Source organism: Theropithecus gelada, chromosome 15, assembly GCF_003255815.1.
Source record: "Theropithecus gelada isolate Dixy chromosome 15, Tgel_1.0, whole genome shotgun sequence".
NCBI classification, from domain to species: Eukaryota; Metazoa; Chordata; class Mammalia; order Primates; family Cercopithecidae; genus Theropithecus; species Theropithecus gelada.
The window spans coordinates 46,864,555-46,881,498 of record NC_037683.1 but is presented as its reverse complement, the minus strand read 5'-3'; the positions used below and the strand labels follow the sequence as shown (position 1 = coordinate 46,881,498).

Genomic DNA, 16,944 nt, shown 5'->3' with positions numbered 1-16,944 from the left:
ATCACCGATAGCCTCCAGGCTGAAACTCCAGGACCCTCCAATATATGTGCAGCCGGCACCGCCCCCCTTGCCGCTATCCTGCAGCTATTCTAAAGCACTGCCCCGGCAGGTCCCCGACACGCACCATGCGCTCCTACCCGTCCGTGCCTGCACATGCTGCTCCCCTTGCTGGAAAGTCAGCCAGCCCTTTCCACTGCTTTCTAGGTTCTGATATCCGGACGCCTCTCCACAGCACTCTACATTGTTATAATTTACTTGTCCCTCTCCCCTCCTCAGCCGGTGACCTACCCAAAGGCAGGATCTGAGTGTTTCATCTCCATTCCCTCAACGGTCAGCATAGTTCGGGTACTTCAAAGCCAAATCGGCAGCTAGGGGCCCCCTCCTTGGAGAAACATAATGGGTCGGCACCTAAGGACAGGGGTGTGGCCAGGGGCGGGCTCATGGGAGATGGGCGGGGCTTGTGGGCGGGGCTCTGCTCTAAGCCGGAACCTGGGGCTCTAGGGCGCCTGCGCAGGAAGGTGCGTTAAGATGGCAGTCGCTGGAGTCGGAGGCTGGGCGGTGACGGTGAGCAAGAGGAGCCCAAAGCGGGCGCCCGAGTAGAGGTTATCGCCTTCTCCCTCCCAATATTCCTTGGAGAGAGACTATCCCATCTCAGTATTTCCAGTAGCTGTCCATCCTCATACTTTCTTGAGACCACTCCCCATATTCGAGTATACTGGTTTTCCAGACACTCCCACAGAGGACATTTTGTCGAGATTATCTAAGAAAGGAGGGCTTTATCCCCCATATAACTCCTAAAGGGCACACATTTTTCCAGTTATGAAGCAGATACCCCCAAACCTCCAGTAATTGCACATTCTTGTTAACTCAGGGAGTTTTCCACTTTTCCAGCGCTATGCAGATTCTCTAAGAAGTCATAATCCTTGTCCCATACTTGATCTGAAGTGGCACGTTTGCTATTATTCCCTCCCACTCTTCGGCATAGGATACCCACTCTAGAGGCAAGAGTCAAACTCTGGCTGGCTACCCATGGCTTCAGCAAGCTTTCAGATTTGAATTAGCCACTGATTTCTGTAGGCTATATCTAATCAGAATTAGAACAGAAGTACGTTTAACAGTGGGCTTTTAAGAAAGAAAAATCACATCTTTCAGCTTAAGTTGTCGCCGACATATTCATTGTGAATATTCGGACTAACTCCCTGAATTATCCACCCAACTCCAGAAGCAGACAGGCAAAGTTGAAAAAGCAGCAAATAGTGGAGATGGTATTGAAGTAGGAGTCAGAAGACTGGGCCCAGTTCTGCTACATTCTAGTCAGGAGATGACCTTTAACTTCTCAGAGCCTCAATAACTTGCATCTGTCATCTAGGACTAAGAATTCCTGCCATGTCTACCTCAGAGGGATCAAATGGGCTCATATATATGAAAGCACATTGAAAACTATACATTTTCTTTAAGTGTATAGGGGATTATTATAAATGATCCTCTGAGTTCTAATTAACTTCCAAGGAATTTGTCTTGCTTGGTACTGGGTTCAAATGCAACAGATATTTTTTGAGCGCTTACTATGTGCCAGGTATTCATCTAGGCATGAGGCCTAGCATTGAACAAAAAGAGACAAAAACCCCTTATAAATTCAAAAGTGAGTCGTCAGCATGTTAAGTGCCTACTCATTACCCAGTGCAGCACCAAAGCATGGTGAAGTAGTAGGAAGAATCTGGATTCTAGATTTAACTCTGCCACTATATAGCTGTGTGAGAAAGACTTTTTCCCTGTGTGAGCCTGAACTTCCTCATCTGTAAAACAAGGTAACCTCTAAGGCTCTTTCCAGCTAAAATATGCTTATCACTTGCGATTCTAATTGCTAAAGTTCCCTACCCCTAAGGAGCTGATTGCCCTGCTGTGATAACCAGACTGGCAAAGCTGAACAGTCATAGAACTAGAAGGACAAGAGTGCTGATGTCACACTAGGTCCCACACAAGAGTGGTAACAACAGTGTTGCTCTGTAGGTAATGGAGTATTTAGAGAGACTTGTTGGACTTGGGAGGATGGGAAGCTTTGAATTAGAGGAAAAAGAGGAGATTTTCTTGCAAATATTGGGACGTGAATGAATGGAAGTATAAAGGAAAAGAAAATATGCCATTTATTATTTTTCTAGTGTATCACGGTCCTGGCAGAAAAACAGTTGATATTTAAAATGGTTGAACTGAAAAGAACCCATATAGAGGTATGGTCAATGTTAAGGAGACTAACAAGGAATGGTGAAACAGACTAGCAACAGTGGTGAATCAGTAGCACTTCTAGACCTGCAGGGGAAAGGTGGGAAGTGTTGTTACCAGAGCCCAACTAGAGACAACTTTGTAAGAAGGACTGCCTGACAAGACATATCCGTAAGGCCAGGTACAGGGGCTCACGCCTCTCAACACTTTGGGAAGCTGAGGTGGGAGGATCACCTGAGGTCAGGAATTCAAGACCAGCCTGGACAACATAACGAGACCCTGTCTCTACAGAAAAGCCCAAGAGAGGGTTTTCGGATCTTGCGCAAGAAAGAATTTGAGGCAAATTCATACAGCAAAGTGAACGCAAGTTTATTAAGAAAGTAAAGGAATGAAAGAATGGCTACTCCATAGGCCAAGCAGCCCAGAGGGCTGCTGGTTGCCCTTTTTTTTTTTTTTTTTTTTTTTTTGCGACGGAGTCTCGCTCTGTCGCCCAGGCTGGAGTGCAGTGGCTGGATCTCAGCTCACTGCAAGCTCCGCCTCCCGGGTTTACCTCATTCTCCTGCCTCAGCCTCCCGAGTAGCTGGGACTACAGGCGCCCGCCACCTCGCCCGGCTAGTTTTTTGTATTTTTTAGTAGAGACGGGGTTTCACCGTGTTAAGCAGGATGGTCTCGATCTCCTGACCTCGTGATCCACCCGTCTCGGCCTCCCAAAGTGCTGGGATTACAGGCTTGAGCCACCGCGCCCGGCCTGGTTGCCCATTATTATGGGTTTTTTTATTATATGCTAAACAAGGGGTGGAATATTTATGCCTCCCCTTTTTAGACTATATAGGCATTCTTGACATTGCCATGGCATTTGTAAACTGTCATGGCACTGTTGGGAGTGTAGCAGTGAGGACGACCAGAGGTCACTCTCATCACCACCTTGGTTTTGGTGGGATTTAGCTGGCTTCTTCACTGCAACCTGTTTTGTCAGTAAGGTCTTTATGATCTGTATCTTGTGCCGACCTTCTATCTCATCCTGTTACTTAGAATGCCTGACTGTCTGACAATGCAGCCCAGTAGGTTTCAGCCTTATTTTACCAAGGCTCTATTCAAGATGGAGATATTTAAACACCTCTGACAGTATTACTATTTATTTATTTATTTATTTATTTATTTTCAGCATCTATGGGCCATAGTACTATTTAATCAAACACTAATTTAGGTTTTTCCGGCTGGGTGCGGTGGTCCACACCTGTAATCCCAGAACTTTGGGAGGCCGAGGTGGGTGGATCACTCGAGGTCAAGAGTCAAGACCAGCCTGGCCAACATGGTGAAACCCCATCTCTACTAAAAATACAAAAATTAGTCTGGCATGGCCAGGTTTGGTGACTCATACCTGTAATCCCAGCATTTTGGGAGGCCGAGGCAGGCGGATCACAAGGTCAGGAGATCGAGACCATCCTGGCTAACATGGTGAAACCCCGTCTCTACTAAAAATACAAAAAATTAGCCTGGCGTGGTGGCGGGCACCTGTAGTCCCAGCTACTCGGGAGGCTGAGACAGGAGAATGGCGTGAACCTGGGAGGTGGAGCTGGCAGTGAGCCAAGATTGCGCCACACTGCACTCTAGCTTGGGCGACAGAGCGAGACTCCATCTCAAAAAAAAAAAAAAAAAAAAAAAAATTAGCCAGGCGTGGTAGTGCAGGCTTGTAATCCCAGCTACTTGGGAGACTGAGGTGGGAGGATCACTTGAACCCAGGAGGTGGAGGTTACAGTGAGCCAAGATGGTGCCCACAGCCTGGGCAACAAAGCAAGACTCCGTCCCCAAAACATAAATAAAAATAAAAATTTTAGTTTTTTCTGTTAAGGTATTTTGTAAGTGTGCTTAACATCTACAATCAGTTGACTTTATGTAAAGGAGGTTACCCTCTATAATGTGAGTGAGCCTCATCTGATGAAGGAATTAAAGGCAAAAACTGGGGTTTACCAAAGAGGAAGAAATCCTGCCTCAAGACTCTAAAAGTCCTACCTGAGTTTCCTGAGATGTATATTTTAATCTCTCTATGTAGACTTTATATATGTATATATAAATATATCTCTTTCTCTCTATATAGATAGATGATTTCTATTGGTTCTGTCTCTCTAAAGAGACATATATCATCCCTGCACTGAATGTTGTTTACAGGAAGTTGCAGTCTTCACATTTTTTGAAAAAACAATTCACGCACAAAGTTGTTTTATAAAACCTTAAGTAGCCAAAAGGATATAGAGTGAAAATTGAGTCTCCCTTCTACCCCTAGTGTTCTGCCTCCCAATTACTTAGTTACTTTACTGTTACTAATTTGTTATAAATCCTTCCAAACATGAATATAACTAGAACACCGAATAAATGGTACCCATAAGAACCAATCATAAAAGCACTTTATTTTTGTCTCTTGTTTTTTGAACCAGACTATTAGTTTCCCTCCTGCCACTGAGAAAAAGCAGACCCCATTTCTACCTTTTCAGTGGAAAATATATGGAATATTCCAGATAAAAGCAGTTATTCAAGTTGAGTGAAAGTGCCCTCTTGCTCTTCCTTCTCCCCTTCACACTTAACTCCAGCCTCTGAGAAACCTCCCCTTTCAAAACTCCTTTTGAAAACCCCTGCTTTACATTATTTTCTTGAGTAAGGAAGGAAAGTGACAGGTATTGCCTTTTATTGTAGATAAGAAAAGCTAGAAAACTGGGAGTGAATCATTTGTTTTAGGTATAAATGATTTAGGATTCCAAGCTAAGAAACAGAACTGAGTTTTCCAAACTTCCTGTTAGAGTTTTTTTGTTGTTTGTTTATTTTTTTATCTCACCCTTGCTCCTGATTTTAAAACCAGTAACACTTGTTTAAAGGAAAGTACAACACTTGGTGAAAGAGTCTCACTGTGTCAACCAGGCTGGAGTGCAGTGGCTCGATTTCGGCTCACTGCAACCTCCACATCCTGGGTGCAAGTGATTCTCCTGCTTCAGCCTCCCGAGTAGCTGGAATTACAGGCATGTGTTACCATGCTCGGCTAATTTTTGTATTTTTAGTAGAGACAGGGTTTCACCATGTTGGCCAGGCTGGTCTCAAACTCCTGACCTCGGGTCATCCACCTGCCTCGGTCTCCCAAAGTGCTGGGATTACAGGAATGAGCCACCACCACACCCAGCCAACAAACATTGTTAACTACCTACTATGTGCAAAATAGTTAAGACTAGCTCAGTAAACATTCAGTCATTTTTATAGACCGAAAGAAATAGAAGATAAGCCATCCCAAAGGATCAGTATTATGATACCTAATAAGGAGTTTACTTTGTGAGACTGAGAAGTTACAAGTGCCAGAAGGACATGGTGTGACCTCCAATATTTGTTCAGACCCAAGTGAAAACTCTAGACAGAGGGGTATTTATAGCACACAGTTACTTTATAAAGCCTGCCTTATAGACTGAGAACTCCCGAGGGAGACTGTGAGGTTGGAAATAGAAAAAGGTGGTAGCTAAGAAACTAGTGTTTTGAAGATTCCTCGCTATTCCATTTTGCGTTTAAATATTATTTTATATTCATCTTCAGCTCTTTGCTTTAAACTATTTGAAACCAAAGCTAAGTTAATTGAAAAGTTATCAGGGGGTCCATGAACCACTTTGGGAAGGAGAAAGTTGTAAATGAGTATTTTGAGACTCACTCATTTTCCTTCAGTAGAGGAAACAGAAAAAAAAAAAACCTACAATAAAAGAATTTGGCAAATTCTCAAAAGTTGGGAACCAGAAGTAATAAACTGAAGGAGATCTAGTCATCTAAATGGCATCATAGAGTAGTAGCTGTTTGAACATCTTCCCACCACTCCCAGAATTTTAAAGTTCCTAAGTTTAGAAGGTTTTCCTAGAGTGTTTTGCTGTGAAAAAGACATTGTAGTTGAAATGAGGAGGGGACAAGACAGGGAGTTTAACTGAGAAGTGTCCTGTGGAGTGCTGGTAGTTTTGGGACTGTGCCTTTTAAATGCATTTTGGGATAAGACTTGCTTTCTATCCACCCCCCACCCCCCCCCCCCCCCCTTTTTTTTTTTTTTTTTTTTTTTTGTTCTTCCATAGCATTAGGAAAAAAAAAAAAAACCTTTTGTTTTCTTCTGTAATTGTTAGCTTTGCTGAGATTCATGTGCTGGGAATCAGGTTGGGGAACCTTGATTTCTGGAATAACTGGGGATTTGTGCATTGGGTGTAATAGCTAATTCAGAGAAACTCAGACAGAGTAGATTAGAAGTTTTTGTAATTTTATACAACAGTTTGGGGAAAATGTAGCTTTTATTTTAGGGAATGATAGGCATATCTGCTTCTGTGAGAGCCCTTTCCTCAGGTTCTCAAAAGCATTTAAGTCAACCAGGATTCTGTTCATGTGTAATCTCCTCTGATATTTTTTGTTCTGTTTGTTGTTGTTGTTGCTATTAAAAGACAGGGTCTCACTCTGTTGCCCAGGCTGGAGTGCAGTAGTGTCTTCATTAGCTCACTGTAAGCTCAAACTCCTGGGCTCAAGTGATCCTCCCACGTCAGCCTCCCAAGTAGCTGGGACTACAGGCGTGAGCCACCATGCTTGGCTAATTTAAAAGATATATATAGGGAGATGGGGGTCTCACTACATTGCCCAAGCTGGTCTTGAACTCCTGGCCTCAAGCAGTCCTTCCACCCCAGCCTCCCAGAGTGTTGGAATTACAGGCATGAGCCACTGTGCCTGGCCCTGTGCTGGTTTTTTTGTTGATGAGATGTTTTTCTCCAGAAGGCAGATTTATTCATTGAGTGTTCATTATGACTTCTTTGAACACAGTCTAGGTTATTTTAGTCCTAAGAGTCTGGCTATGCTGGTGTCACAGTTATGTCATTTCTATGTTTCATTGTGTTTGCTATATTTTATGTGGTTTTCAGACTGAGCTAAATATAAACAAAGACTTGTGATTAAAGTCTGCCCCCAATACAAAATATTAAGTATTTTATGCTTAATATATTCACCAGCCTTTTGTGTACAAGTAAGTGTGGTGGATGCAGGATGCTGGCAGCACAGAATCACAACTGTGGCTTAGGGGAACTTGAAGTCGGTTTGTAGTATAATGCCAACGGGAAGACTGTAGGCTAATAGGTCAGCATCCTATTCCCAACCCCTAGTTTCAGCCATCTATGTTATGCAATTTCATCTACAGTTTAGGAAGCTTGGAGACTATCAACTCAAGGTTGGACAGGTTATTTCTACCTTTGGATTCTCCTGTCTAAGTGAAAGAACTTTAGTTTCTTTTTTTTTTTTTTTTTTTTTTTTTTTTTTTTGAGACGGAGTCTCGCTCTGCCGCCCAGGCTGGAGTACAGTGGCCGGATCTCAGCTCACTGCAAGCTCCGCCTCCCGGGTTCACGCCGTTCTCCTGCCTCAGCCTCCCGAGTAGCTGGGACTACAGGCGCCCGCCACCGCGCCCGGCTAATTTTTTGTATTTTTAGTAGAGACGGGGTTTCACCGTGATAGCCAGGATGGTCTCGATCTGCTGACCTCGTGATGCGCCCGTCTCGGCCTCCCAAAGTGCTGGGATTACAGGCTTGAGCCACCGCGCCCGGCCCACTCTTAGGTTTTTCAACATGCTTTTTAACATGTCATGATTGTGTCCCCAGATATTTAGTAATTACAAAGGGAAAAAATAGTAAGTTTACAGCAGAAAGTCTGGAAGGCACTATCTTAGCCGAGTGATCTAGATTCACACCACCAAGAATACATAGCAACAGCATGTTTCCTCATGATATCATGCACTGAGAAGGGCACATCACGCAAATCCAAGTTTAGGCATATTCTACAGAAAAACTGGCCAGTTCCCTTCAAAAGTATCAAGGTCATAAAAAGCAAGGAAAGAATGAGGAACAGTAACAGGTTGGAGGAGATTAAAGGGACATAACAACTAAATGCAATATGGGATCCTGGGTTGGTTCTTGGAACAAAAAAAGATAATTGTGGGAAAAAATGGTAAAATATTAAATTCTTTTTTTTTTTTTTTTTTTTGAGACAGAGTCTTACTGTGTCGCCCAGGCTGGAGTGCAGTAGTTCAATCTCGGCTCACTGCAGCCCCGCCTCCCTGGCTCACACCATTCTCCTGCCTCAGCCTCCTGAGTAGCTGGGACTACAGGTGCCTGCCACCATGCCCAGCTAGTTTTTTTGTATTTTTAGTAGAGACGGGGTTTCACTGTGTTAGCCAGGATGGTCTCGCTCTCCTGACGTTGTGATCCGCCCACCTCGGCCTCCCAAAATGCTGGGATTACAGGCATGAGCCACTGCACTCGGCCCAAAATATTAAATTCGATACGGTAGTTAATAGTATTATGCCAAGGTTAAATTGTTTGTTAATTATTCTATGGTTTGTGAGATACTAATATAAGGATAAAGTATGGGTGAAAGGTATATAGAAATTCTTTGTATTATTTTTGCAATTCTCTTTTTTTTTTTTTTTTTTTTGAGACGGAGTCTGGCTCTGTCGCCCAGGCTGGAGTGCAGTGGCCGGATCTCAGCTCACTGCAAGCTCCGCCTCCCGGGTTTATGCCATTCTCCTGCCTCAGCCTCCCGAGTAGCTGGGACTACAGGCACCCGCCACCTCGCCCGGCTAGTTTTTTTGTATTTTTTAGTAGAGACGGGGTTTCACCGTGTTAGCCAGGATGGTCTCGATCTCCTGACCTCGTGATCCGCCCGTCTCGGCCTCCCAAAGTGCTGGGATTACAGGCTTGAGCCACCGCGCCCGGCGTATTTTTGCAATTCTCTGTAAATTTAAAATCTCCAAACGTTTTTTAAAATTTAGTGCCCCAAATTGGACATACTATTTCAGTAAAGATTATTTTGAAAATTACTCTCCTGAATAAGATAGGAAGAGTATTTTCCTATAGTTGGTGAATTCACTTAATTTTTTTCAGCTTTTTATTATTATATATTGAATAGATATAAGGTTTACAACAAATGTGTAGTTGTAAAGAGTTAGCAATAACAGAAGCACAAGTATAGCCTGAAGCTCCCAGTATTCTCTATCTTATCTCTTTCCCTCTCTCTAACCTCTGTCCTGAATTTTCTATTTTTTACTTTCTTACTTTTATTTATAGGTTTACCTTGATCTTTAACTTTATGTATGTAAATGATATAATACTGTATGTCGTCTTCTGTAGATTTTTTCCCTAAATATTATACTCCTGAGATTTATCAATGTTGATGTCATTCACTCATTTTCACTGCTGTAGAGCTTTCCATTGTATGACCATACTAGAAGATACTTACTGATCCTATTGTTAATAACCATTTGTTGGTTTTCAGTTTTGCTGTTATAAGCAGTGCTATTTCATACATCCTTGTACATGACATGTTATAAGAGTTTCATTAGGATATACACCTAAAAATGGACATGGTAAGATATGGAGTACATGCTTGATCAACCTTTTAGATAAGGCCAAATTGTTTTCTAAAGTGGTTGTCCAACTTTTAATACGACCACCAATATATAGATGTTCTAGTGGTTCAATTTTTTCTGTAACACAATATTATTAGACTTTAAATTGTTTTACTAATATGGTGGGTATGTAAGTTAAAATATTTAACCATTGCTATTTATTGATTGACTACTTTGTGCCAAGCACTGTGGCAGGCAATTTCATCCATTAATTAATTTCTCTCACAACTCTTCTATCTTAGCCCCATAATGAAGACTAATGCTATACTTCATTCTAAATACGTGAGTACCCCTAAACCTCTTTCTGACAAATTTATTAACTGGCCTTTCTCTACCCTGTATCTAAGTTATTTACTTTTAAAAATTATTTTAGAAGAAATCTGAGACAGAAAGTTGTTAATAATTTGTCCCAAGTCACATTGTTGTTAATTAGTAGCAGACTTTCAACTAAAACCCAATTTTCTGGCTCCTAGTCCACTTTTTATAATTTAACTTTTTAGAACAATTTGTGAATCAAGCAGCCCTCTGAACTAGAATAGGTTCAAAGAGACCCTCTAATCTGTTTTTTGCTGCATCTCTTCCCTTCTTCCTTCTACACCTCAGTTCTTCCTCCTTTCCTTTCACATTCTTCCATGCTTTCTCTGAGTTTAACAGCTTAAATATACTTTCCAGTTGGCTGCCATGTGACATGATGTGTGTGCAGAAAACGTCACAAGATTGATAAGCACCTGGTTCCAACTGGAACAGTCATTACTCAGGCCCCTAGTTGGCTGGTATATGCCTTATACCCATTTCACATTTCAAGGTGTGCTGCTTATAGGGATTTGGCCAGACTACCCTCTCAAAGCTGTTAGTGGCCCTGAAGGGGTGGGAGAGCCTCCAGAACTTCAGGCCATCCCATCCTTGGCTTTCCTTTTTCAGCAGTGGTAGGAACCCCAGCTCTGGGAGTACAGGCAACTGGGAGTAGGTCTGGGTGCCCAGAAAATGGTGATATTGGAACTGCTAACATTGTTTAGGAGAACACAGATTCTGTGGATAGAAGAGACAGACCTGAAGTGGGGGTACAAAATTTGTAGCCCACAGACTCACAAGTAAATTTTGTTTGGCCTGCACAGTATTTAATTTTCTTTAAAAAAAATCTGGATACTTTTATAGGAAGCATTTGTTTACCAATTTGTCACAATGCCCAGTACTTCATTTCCTGTAGTTTTATATCTAACTGCTGTTAACTTTCTAGCTTCTAAAGGTTTAGGATGCAACTCTGCCTAGATTCCTGAAATTCGAATTGTATTCATAATGAGGTCACTTGAGACTCACTGAGGGCAGAACTAGAAGATGTATTATCTTTCCAAAGTGATCACAATTGTCAAGGTTATTTTTTTTTCTAGCTGTTGAATATATCATGGCTGGGAACACCATTTTACTTCGACTTTACACCTCTCTCAAGATGATGACTTTCCCCCCTATGTTGGGATGTCTGGAATAATGGAGGTGAAAATACCTATAAAGTTTTCTAGTCTTGACTCATCTGTACTTTAGGGGACCTGAAATAAATTGATTAAAATACATATACTTTATTGGCCTTTTCTGAGTTGGGTTAAGAATGGAGAGAAAAACAGGAGACAAAGAAGGATATGTCTGTATAGCAAATCATGGAGTTTCATAAAGTATAATTTTTCCAAGTATTAAAAAATTTGACTTTTATATAAATACGAAATGAATAGGTCTCAAATATTTTATTTAATTTATTAATTAATGAGGTAACCAGTAAGATATTAAGATAAGTTCAAATGAAAAATTAAGAGCTAAGTATTTATAGGCAATTTAATAAAGGAATGTTAAAATATGATTTCTGAATTATATACAAAACTAATTAATGTCCTAAAGTGCAATAAGTCATAAACTTTGGAGTCATCTTTTCCACCAGACATAAAACATTCTTATCACTACTAGATAAAAATCTATAAGTTAACCTCTGCCCTAACTAGTTATAAAATAGTCCAGTCAATAGAAAACTAATCAAAGATATAAACCCAAAACTGTACTAACAGATCACCGAATAATTTCTTTCACCTATTTCTAGGTTTCAGATGATTTTTCTGACAACTGTAGTCATCAGCTTCAACTCGGTTGTCAGGAAATGAAATCTGTTTCCCAAGCTTTGAAACTATAACTTTATGATGAAGATAAATAAAGTGAATTCCAAATTACCATATGTGTCTTAGAGATAGATCATTTTGGACTTCAGGGATCAAGTTCCAAGTTTCTTAAGAATGTGTTTGAATGACACAGTATCAGCATGAGAAATTCTCATATTCTGAATCTTTATTTCCTTTATAGAAATTCCATGGAATTATAGTTGGTCTACTCTGCAATGTCTCTATTTGAAAGCCAAAGTGAGGACAGACAAGATGAACATAGGTAAACTCAGGAAAATGTATCTGAGTATGTCATTGTCATTACCTTTGAAGAGTGTGTGTGTGTGTGTGTGTACATGCACATATGACAGATCAACCTGCCAATTAGATTGTTAACCTACCAAACAACTGATCAGGAAAGGAAATATATTTTTCAAAAGTAAATACTTTGTACTTACAAGTATAAGCTCCACTGTTTTATCATCTGAAAATCCTAATTTGAGTACTCTCTTAACTTTTATATTTGGAAATTCACCAGTAAAGCTTGTGTACCTTTCCTTCTCTCCCCCATTCTTCATAACTGCCTCCTGCTAAAAAGAGGTGATCAGTGTGAAAAAAAGGCTGTTGAGGCAGATAAGGTCCTCCTTTACAACCTTTTTGTGGACAGAACAAATGGATCTGTCTCTGTAAGGGAGGATTTCCATACCACTTCTGTGCTTTCCTTTGGTGAATCAAGATCCTAAAGGGAGGCCAGGTGTAGTGTCTCACACCTATGATCCCAGCACTATGGGAGTCCAAGGCCAGCAGATCACTTGAGGCCAGGAGTTCAAGACCAGCTTGGCCAACATGGCAAAACCTGTCTCTACTAAAAATAAATAAATAAATAAATAAATTAGCCAGGCATGGTGGCGCATGCCTGTAGTCCCAGCTACTTGGGAGGTTGAGGGACAAGAATCATGTGAGCCTGGGAGGTGGTGGTTGCAGTGAGCCAAGATTGTGCTATTGCAGTCCAAGCTGGGTGACATAGGGAAACTCTATCTTAAAAAAAAAAAAAAAATCCTAAAGGGAGCAGGAGTAATCAGACTCCAGCCATCTTCCATTCTGAAAGAATGGAACTGCCTGTTTTGTAAGAACAACGACAACAAATTATTTCTTTTTTTTTTTTTTTTTTTTTTGAGACGGAGTCTCGCTCTGTCGCCCAGGCTGGAGTGCAGTGGCCGGATCTCAGCTCACTGCAAGCTCCGCCTCCCGGGTTCACGCCATTCTCCTGCCTCAGCCTCCCACATAGCTGGGACTACAGGCGCCCACCACCTCGCCCGGCTAGTTTTTTGTATTTTTTAGTAGAGACGGGGTTTCACCGGGTTAGTCAGGATGGTCTCGATCTCCTGACCTTGTGATCCGCCCGTCTCGGCCTCCCAAAGTGCTGGGATTACAGGCTTGAGCCACCGCGCCCGGCCCAAATTATTTCTAACATGAAATTTTGAAAAAGAAAGATTTAGATTTAGGCTTCCTTTTGAGGAATGGAGAAGGTGCAGAATGAAATCAGTTCACTGATTAAAGGTCACAGTGTACTTTCTTTCTTTCTTTTTTTTTTTTTTCCTTAAGACAGAGTCTTGCTCTGTCTCCCAGGCTGGAGTACAGTGGCGTGATCTCGGCTCACTGCAAGCTCTACCTCCCAGGTTCACACCATTCTCCTGCCTCAGCCTCCCGAGTAGCTGGGACTACAGGTGCCCACCACGTCCGGCTAATTTTTTGTATTTTTTTTTAGTAGAGACGGGGTTTCATAAAAATGTTAGCCAGGCTGGTCTCCATCTGACCTCATGATCTGCCCACCTCGGCCTCCCAAAGTGCTGAGATTACAGGCGAGTGTACTTTCTTTACTTGCTGTCATTGGGCAATTGTACAATTTCTTCATGGAAGAAATCCATGTCAAGGACATTGGCCCTAGTTCCAGAAGGAGAAAGTCAGGAAGCTTCCATCCAAAGGAGAACCAGGGAGTCCTCTGCTACCCTCAGGAGAGCTAAAGAGCTGAAGAACCCAAAAGATAATCAACTGCTCTGCGTATTCTTATGAACAGAAAATATGAAGAGCAGAATACTTTAGGGAGTGGTAAGTTCCAGGCAAATGAAAAATGTAATAATCATCAATAAAGACTAATCAATTCATTCGACAAATATTTATTGATCACTAAATAAGTGCCAGCCACTGTGCTAGGTATGGCAATACAATGGCAACAAAACTAGACAGAATGGAAACTTATTAATTACTTAACAGCATATTTAATAGCACCAATAAATATCAAATATCTGCCATAAATGCAGTGAAATAAATACCATATGGGAAGCATAGTAGTCAAGAGCATGAATTCTGGAGTCATACTGTCTAGGTCTGAATCCTAGCTCCACCACTTACCACATTATCTTGGGCAAATCTCTTAATTTCTCCGTGCTACAGTTCCTCTTCTATAAAATGGGGATAATAATATAAGTGCTACCACATAAGGTTGCTGTAAGGATTAAATTAGGTAATATTTATAAAGCATTTAGGACAGTATCTGCCACATGATAAACACTGGTAAATGTGTAAAAACTAATCTATAAGAGCTTGACACTTTCAATCAGAAAGATAATTAAGAACATTTATAAATGTGTGTTATTTCAAAAGCCAAACATTTTACCAAGGAAAAAGAATTGAAACCAGTTTTCCTGGCATAAATCACTATAGGTAGGCTAGGACTACATATTGCAGATAGAGTTACTGCTTCTGTCATTTTGAGCAGTGAGCAATTAATACTGGTTTACCCAAGATTTTGGCCTATTGCCCTGAATTTACAAAACAACAGTGCTAAACCCAATAATTTGGCAGGTAACACTATTTTGAATATTCAGAATCTTCAGGCCTATTCTGGTTGGAAATTTTACAGTACATAAATACTGGCCAGTTCTAACATCTTGCTTGTCTACCCTCTCCTTTCTGTTTTCTTTTCTTTTCTTTTCTTTTTTTTTTTTTTTTTGAGACAGTCTAGCTCTGTTGCCTAAGCTGGAGTGGAGTGGCACGATCTCAGCTCACTGCAACCTCCGCCACCCGGTTCAAGTGATTCTTATGCCTCAGCCTCCCAAGTAGCTGGGATTACAGGCACACACCACCATGCCCAGCATTTTTATGTTTTTAGTAGAGACGGGGTTTCACCATATTGGCCAGGCCGGTCTTGAACTCCTGACCTCAAATGGTCCACTCGCCTTGGCCTCCCAAAGTTCTGGGATTACAAGCATGAGCCACCATGCCGGGCCTCTCCTTTCTATTTTCTATCACTTCTTAGTTCAGCCTTTCATCATTTTAAGTGTTGACTATTACAGCCATCTTTTAAGTGGTCTTTCTGTCTGCACTCTGTTCCCCTATAAATCTATCATATTAATGTTTCTGAAATTCCAGTTTATCACGTTTTCCCCTGCTCAAAATCTTTCTAGGATTCTCTGAGATAAAATTTAATATCATTATCCTAATGTTAAAGTCCTGACTTGAAGTTCTTGTTTTCTGCCTCCTTCAGATTTTCATACTTACTGTACTATCATAGAACTTGTCTAGTCTCAATGCCAAGCCTTTCATTAAGTCCTTTTTCCTGCTTACAAAACTGTCCCCTGCATCTCTACCTAATTAACCTGTGTTCATCTCTTGAGTTTAGTGCAAGTCCTTCTCCATGAAGCCCTTTCCAGTAATTCTGCCCTGCCCCCCTTTATCTCTCCTTCCTGAATTCCTGTAATGTTTGGGTTCTACAGTTTTTGTTTGTTTGAGACAGAGTTTCTCTCTGTCACCCAGGCTAGAGTGAAGTGGTGTGACCCTGGCTCATTGCAACTTGAGGCTCATTGCTTGAGCCTCCTGGGCTCAAGTGATCCTCCCACCTTAGCCTCCCAAGTAGCTGGGGCTAAAGGCACATGCCATCACACCCAGCTAATTTTTGTACTTTTTCTGGACTTGACATATAAATAGAATCATATAAAATGTGGCCTTTTGTTACTGGCTTCCTTCACTTATGTTTTCAAGGTCCATCCTTATTGTAGCATGTATCCTTTTTATGGCAGAATACTATTCCAGTGTTTGGATATACCACAGTTTGTTTATCTCTTCATCAGGTGATAGGCATTTGAATTGTTTCCATTTTTGGGGTATTATGAATAATGTTGTGGTAAACATATGTGTACAAGTTTTTGTGTGGACATATAATTTTAATTATCTTGGGTCTCTGCCATTCATTTAACATCTTATGTACACCCTGCCTTGACATGCTTTTCTGTTTTACATCTGTATTGTGTGATTCCGCTAGATTGTCTGCCTAGCATAGTGCCTACAGAGTTCTCTCTGTCCTAGAGAGTTTGCAAGACTGTCCCATTATTGTATTTCTCCTTTCCCTTTCCTTTACCTTCCACACACTTCTGCAAATACCATCTTCACCACCAACACCACAAAACAACAATAAAAAGTATCAACAATTATTGAGAGGTAACTAAATAATACTAGGTAGTAATTCAAAAGATTGGAGTAAATCTATATGTATTGACATGGGAAGATGACCAATACATAGTGTAAAAAGAAAAAGGTAACTTGCAGAGCAATACATTTAGTAGGATCTCATTAAAAATATATATATAGAGAGAGATGTGTGTATATACATAAATATTTGTATATAAAATCCTTGAAATGGAAGGGACCCAAAGGATATACACCAATCTATTTAGAGTGGTTTCCTTAGGAAAAGAAGGAGTGGAAGGCACAGGAAAGGAAACTTTAAATTTTTTCTGTATATATTTTTGCTTTTGAATCTTTTAGAGTGAAAATGTATTTTTATATTACTTTGGGTAATTCTTAAAATTAATAAAAAGAAAAAAGTGTAATCACAAATGGAAAATAACTAAGAGAAACTAAAAAGAAAGGACAGAAAAGGAAAAACAGAAAAAGAACTCCAGGAAGGAAGAGGGCATAGATATTGTGGCATGTAGAGAGGAAAGTTCATCGGAATCTTAGTAACAGAATACTTTACAAAAGAGCATTTAAATAAGCACAGAAGTAGACATTTAGGTTGCACAACTCTGTGAACATACTAAAAACCACTAATTTTTACACTTTCAATAGGTGAATTGTATGGTT

At 40.8% G+C, this 16,944-nt stretch overlaps 1 protein-coding gene across 1 annotated transcript in view; it reads left to right on the top strand.

Annotated features, from left to right (window-relative positions):
- The first annotated feature begins 44 nt into the window (after positions 1-44).
- The window catches only part of LOC112607710 (phospholipid-transporting ATPase FetA-like), a 111,436-nt gene continuing 94,536 nt past the window's right edge, over positions 45-16,944 (top strand). Inside the window, exons 1-2 of the mRNA XM_025358872.1 lie at positions 45-175; positions 341-518. Coding sequence (XP_025214657.1) covers positions 45-175; positions 341-518 — 309 coding nt within the window. The remainder of the gene's footprint in view (positions 176-340; positions 519-16,944) is intronic.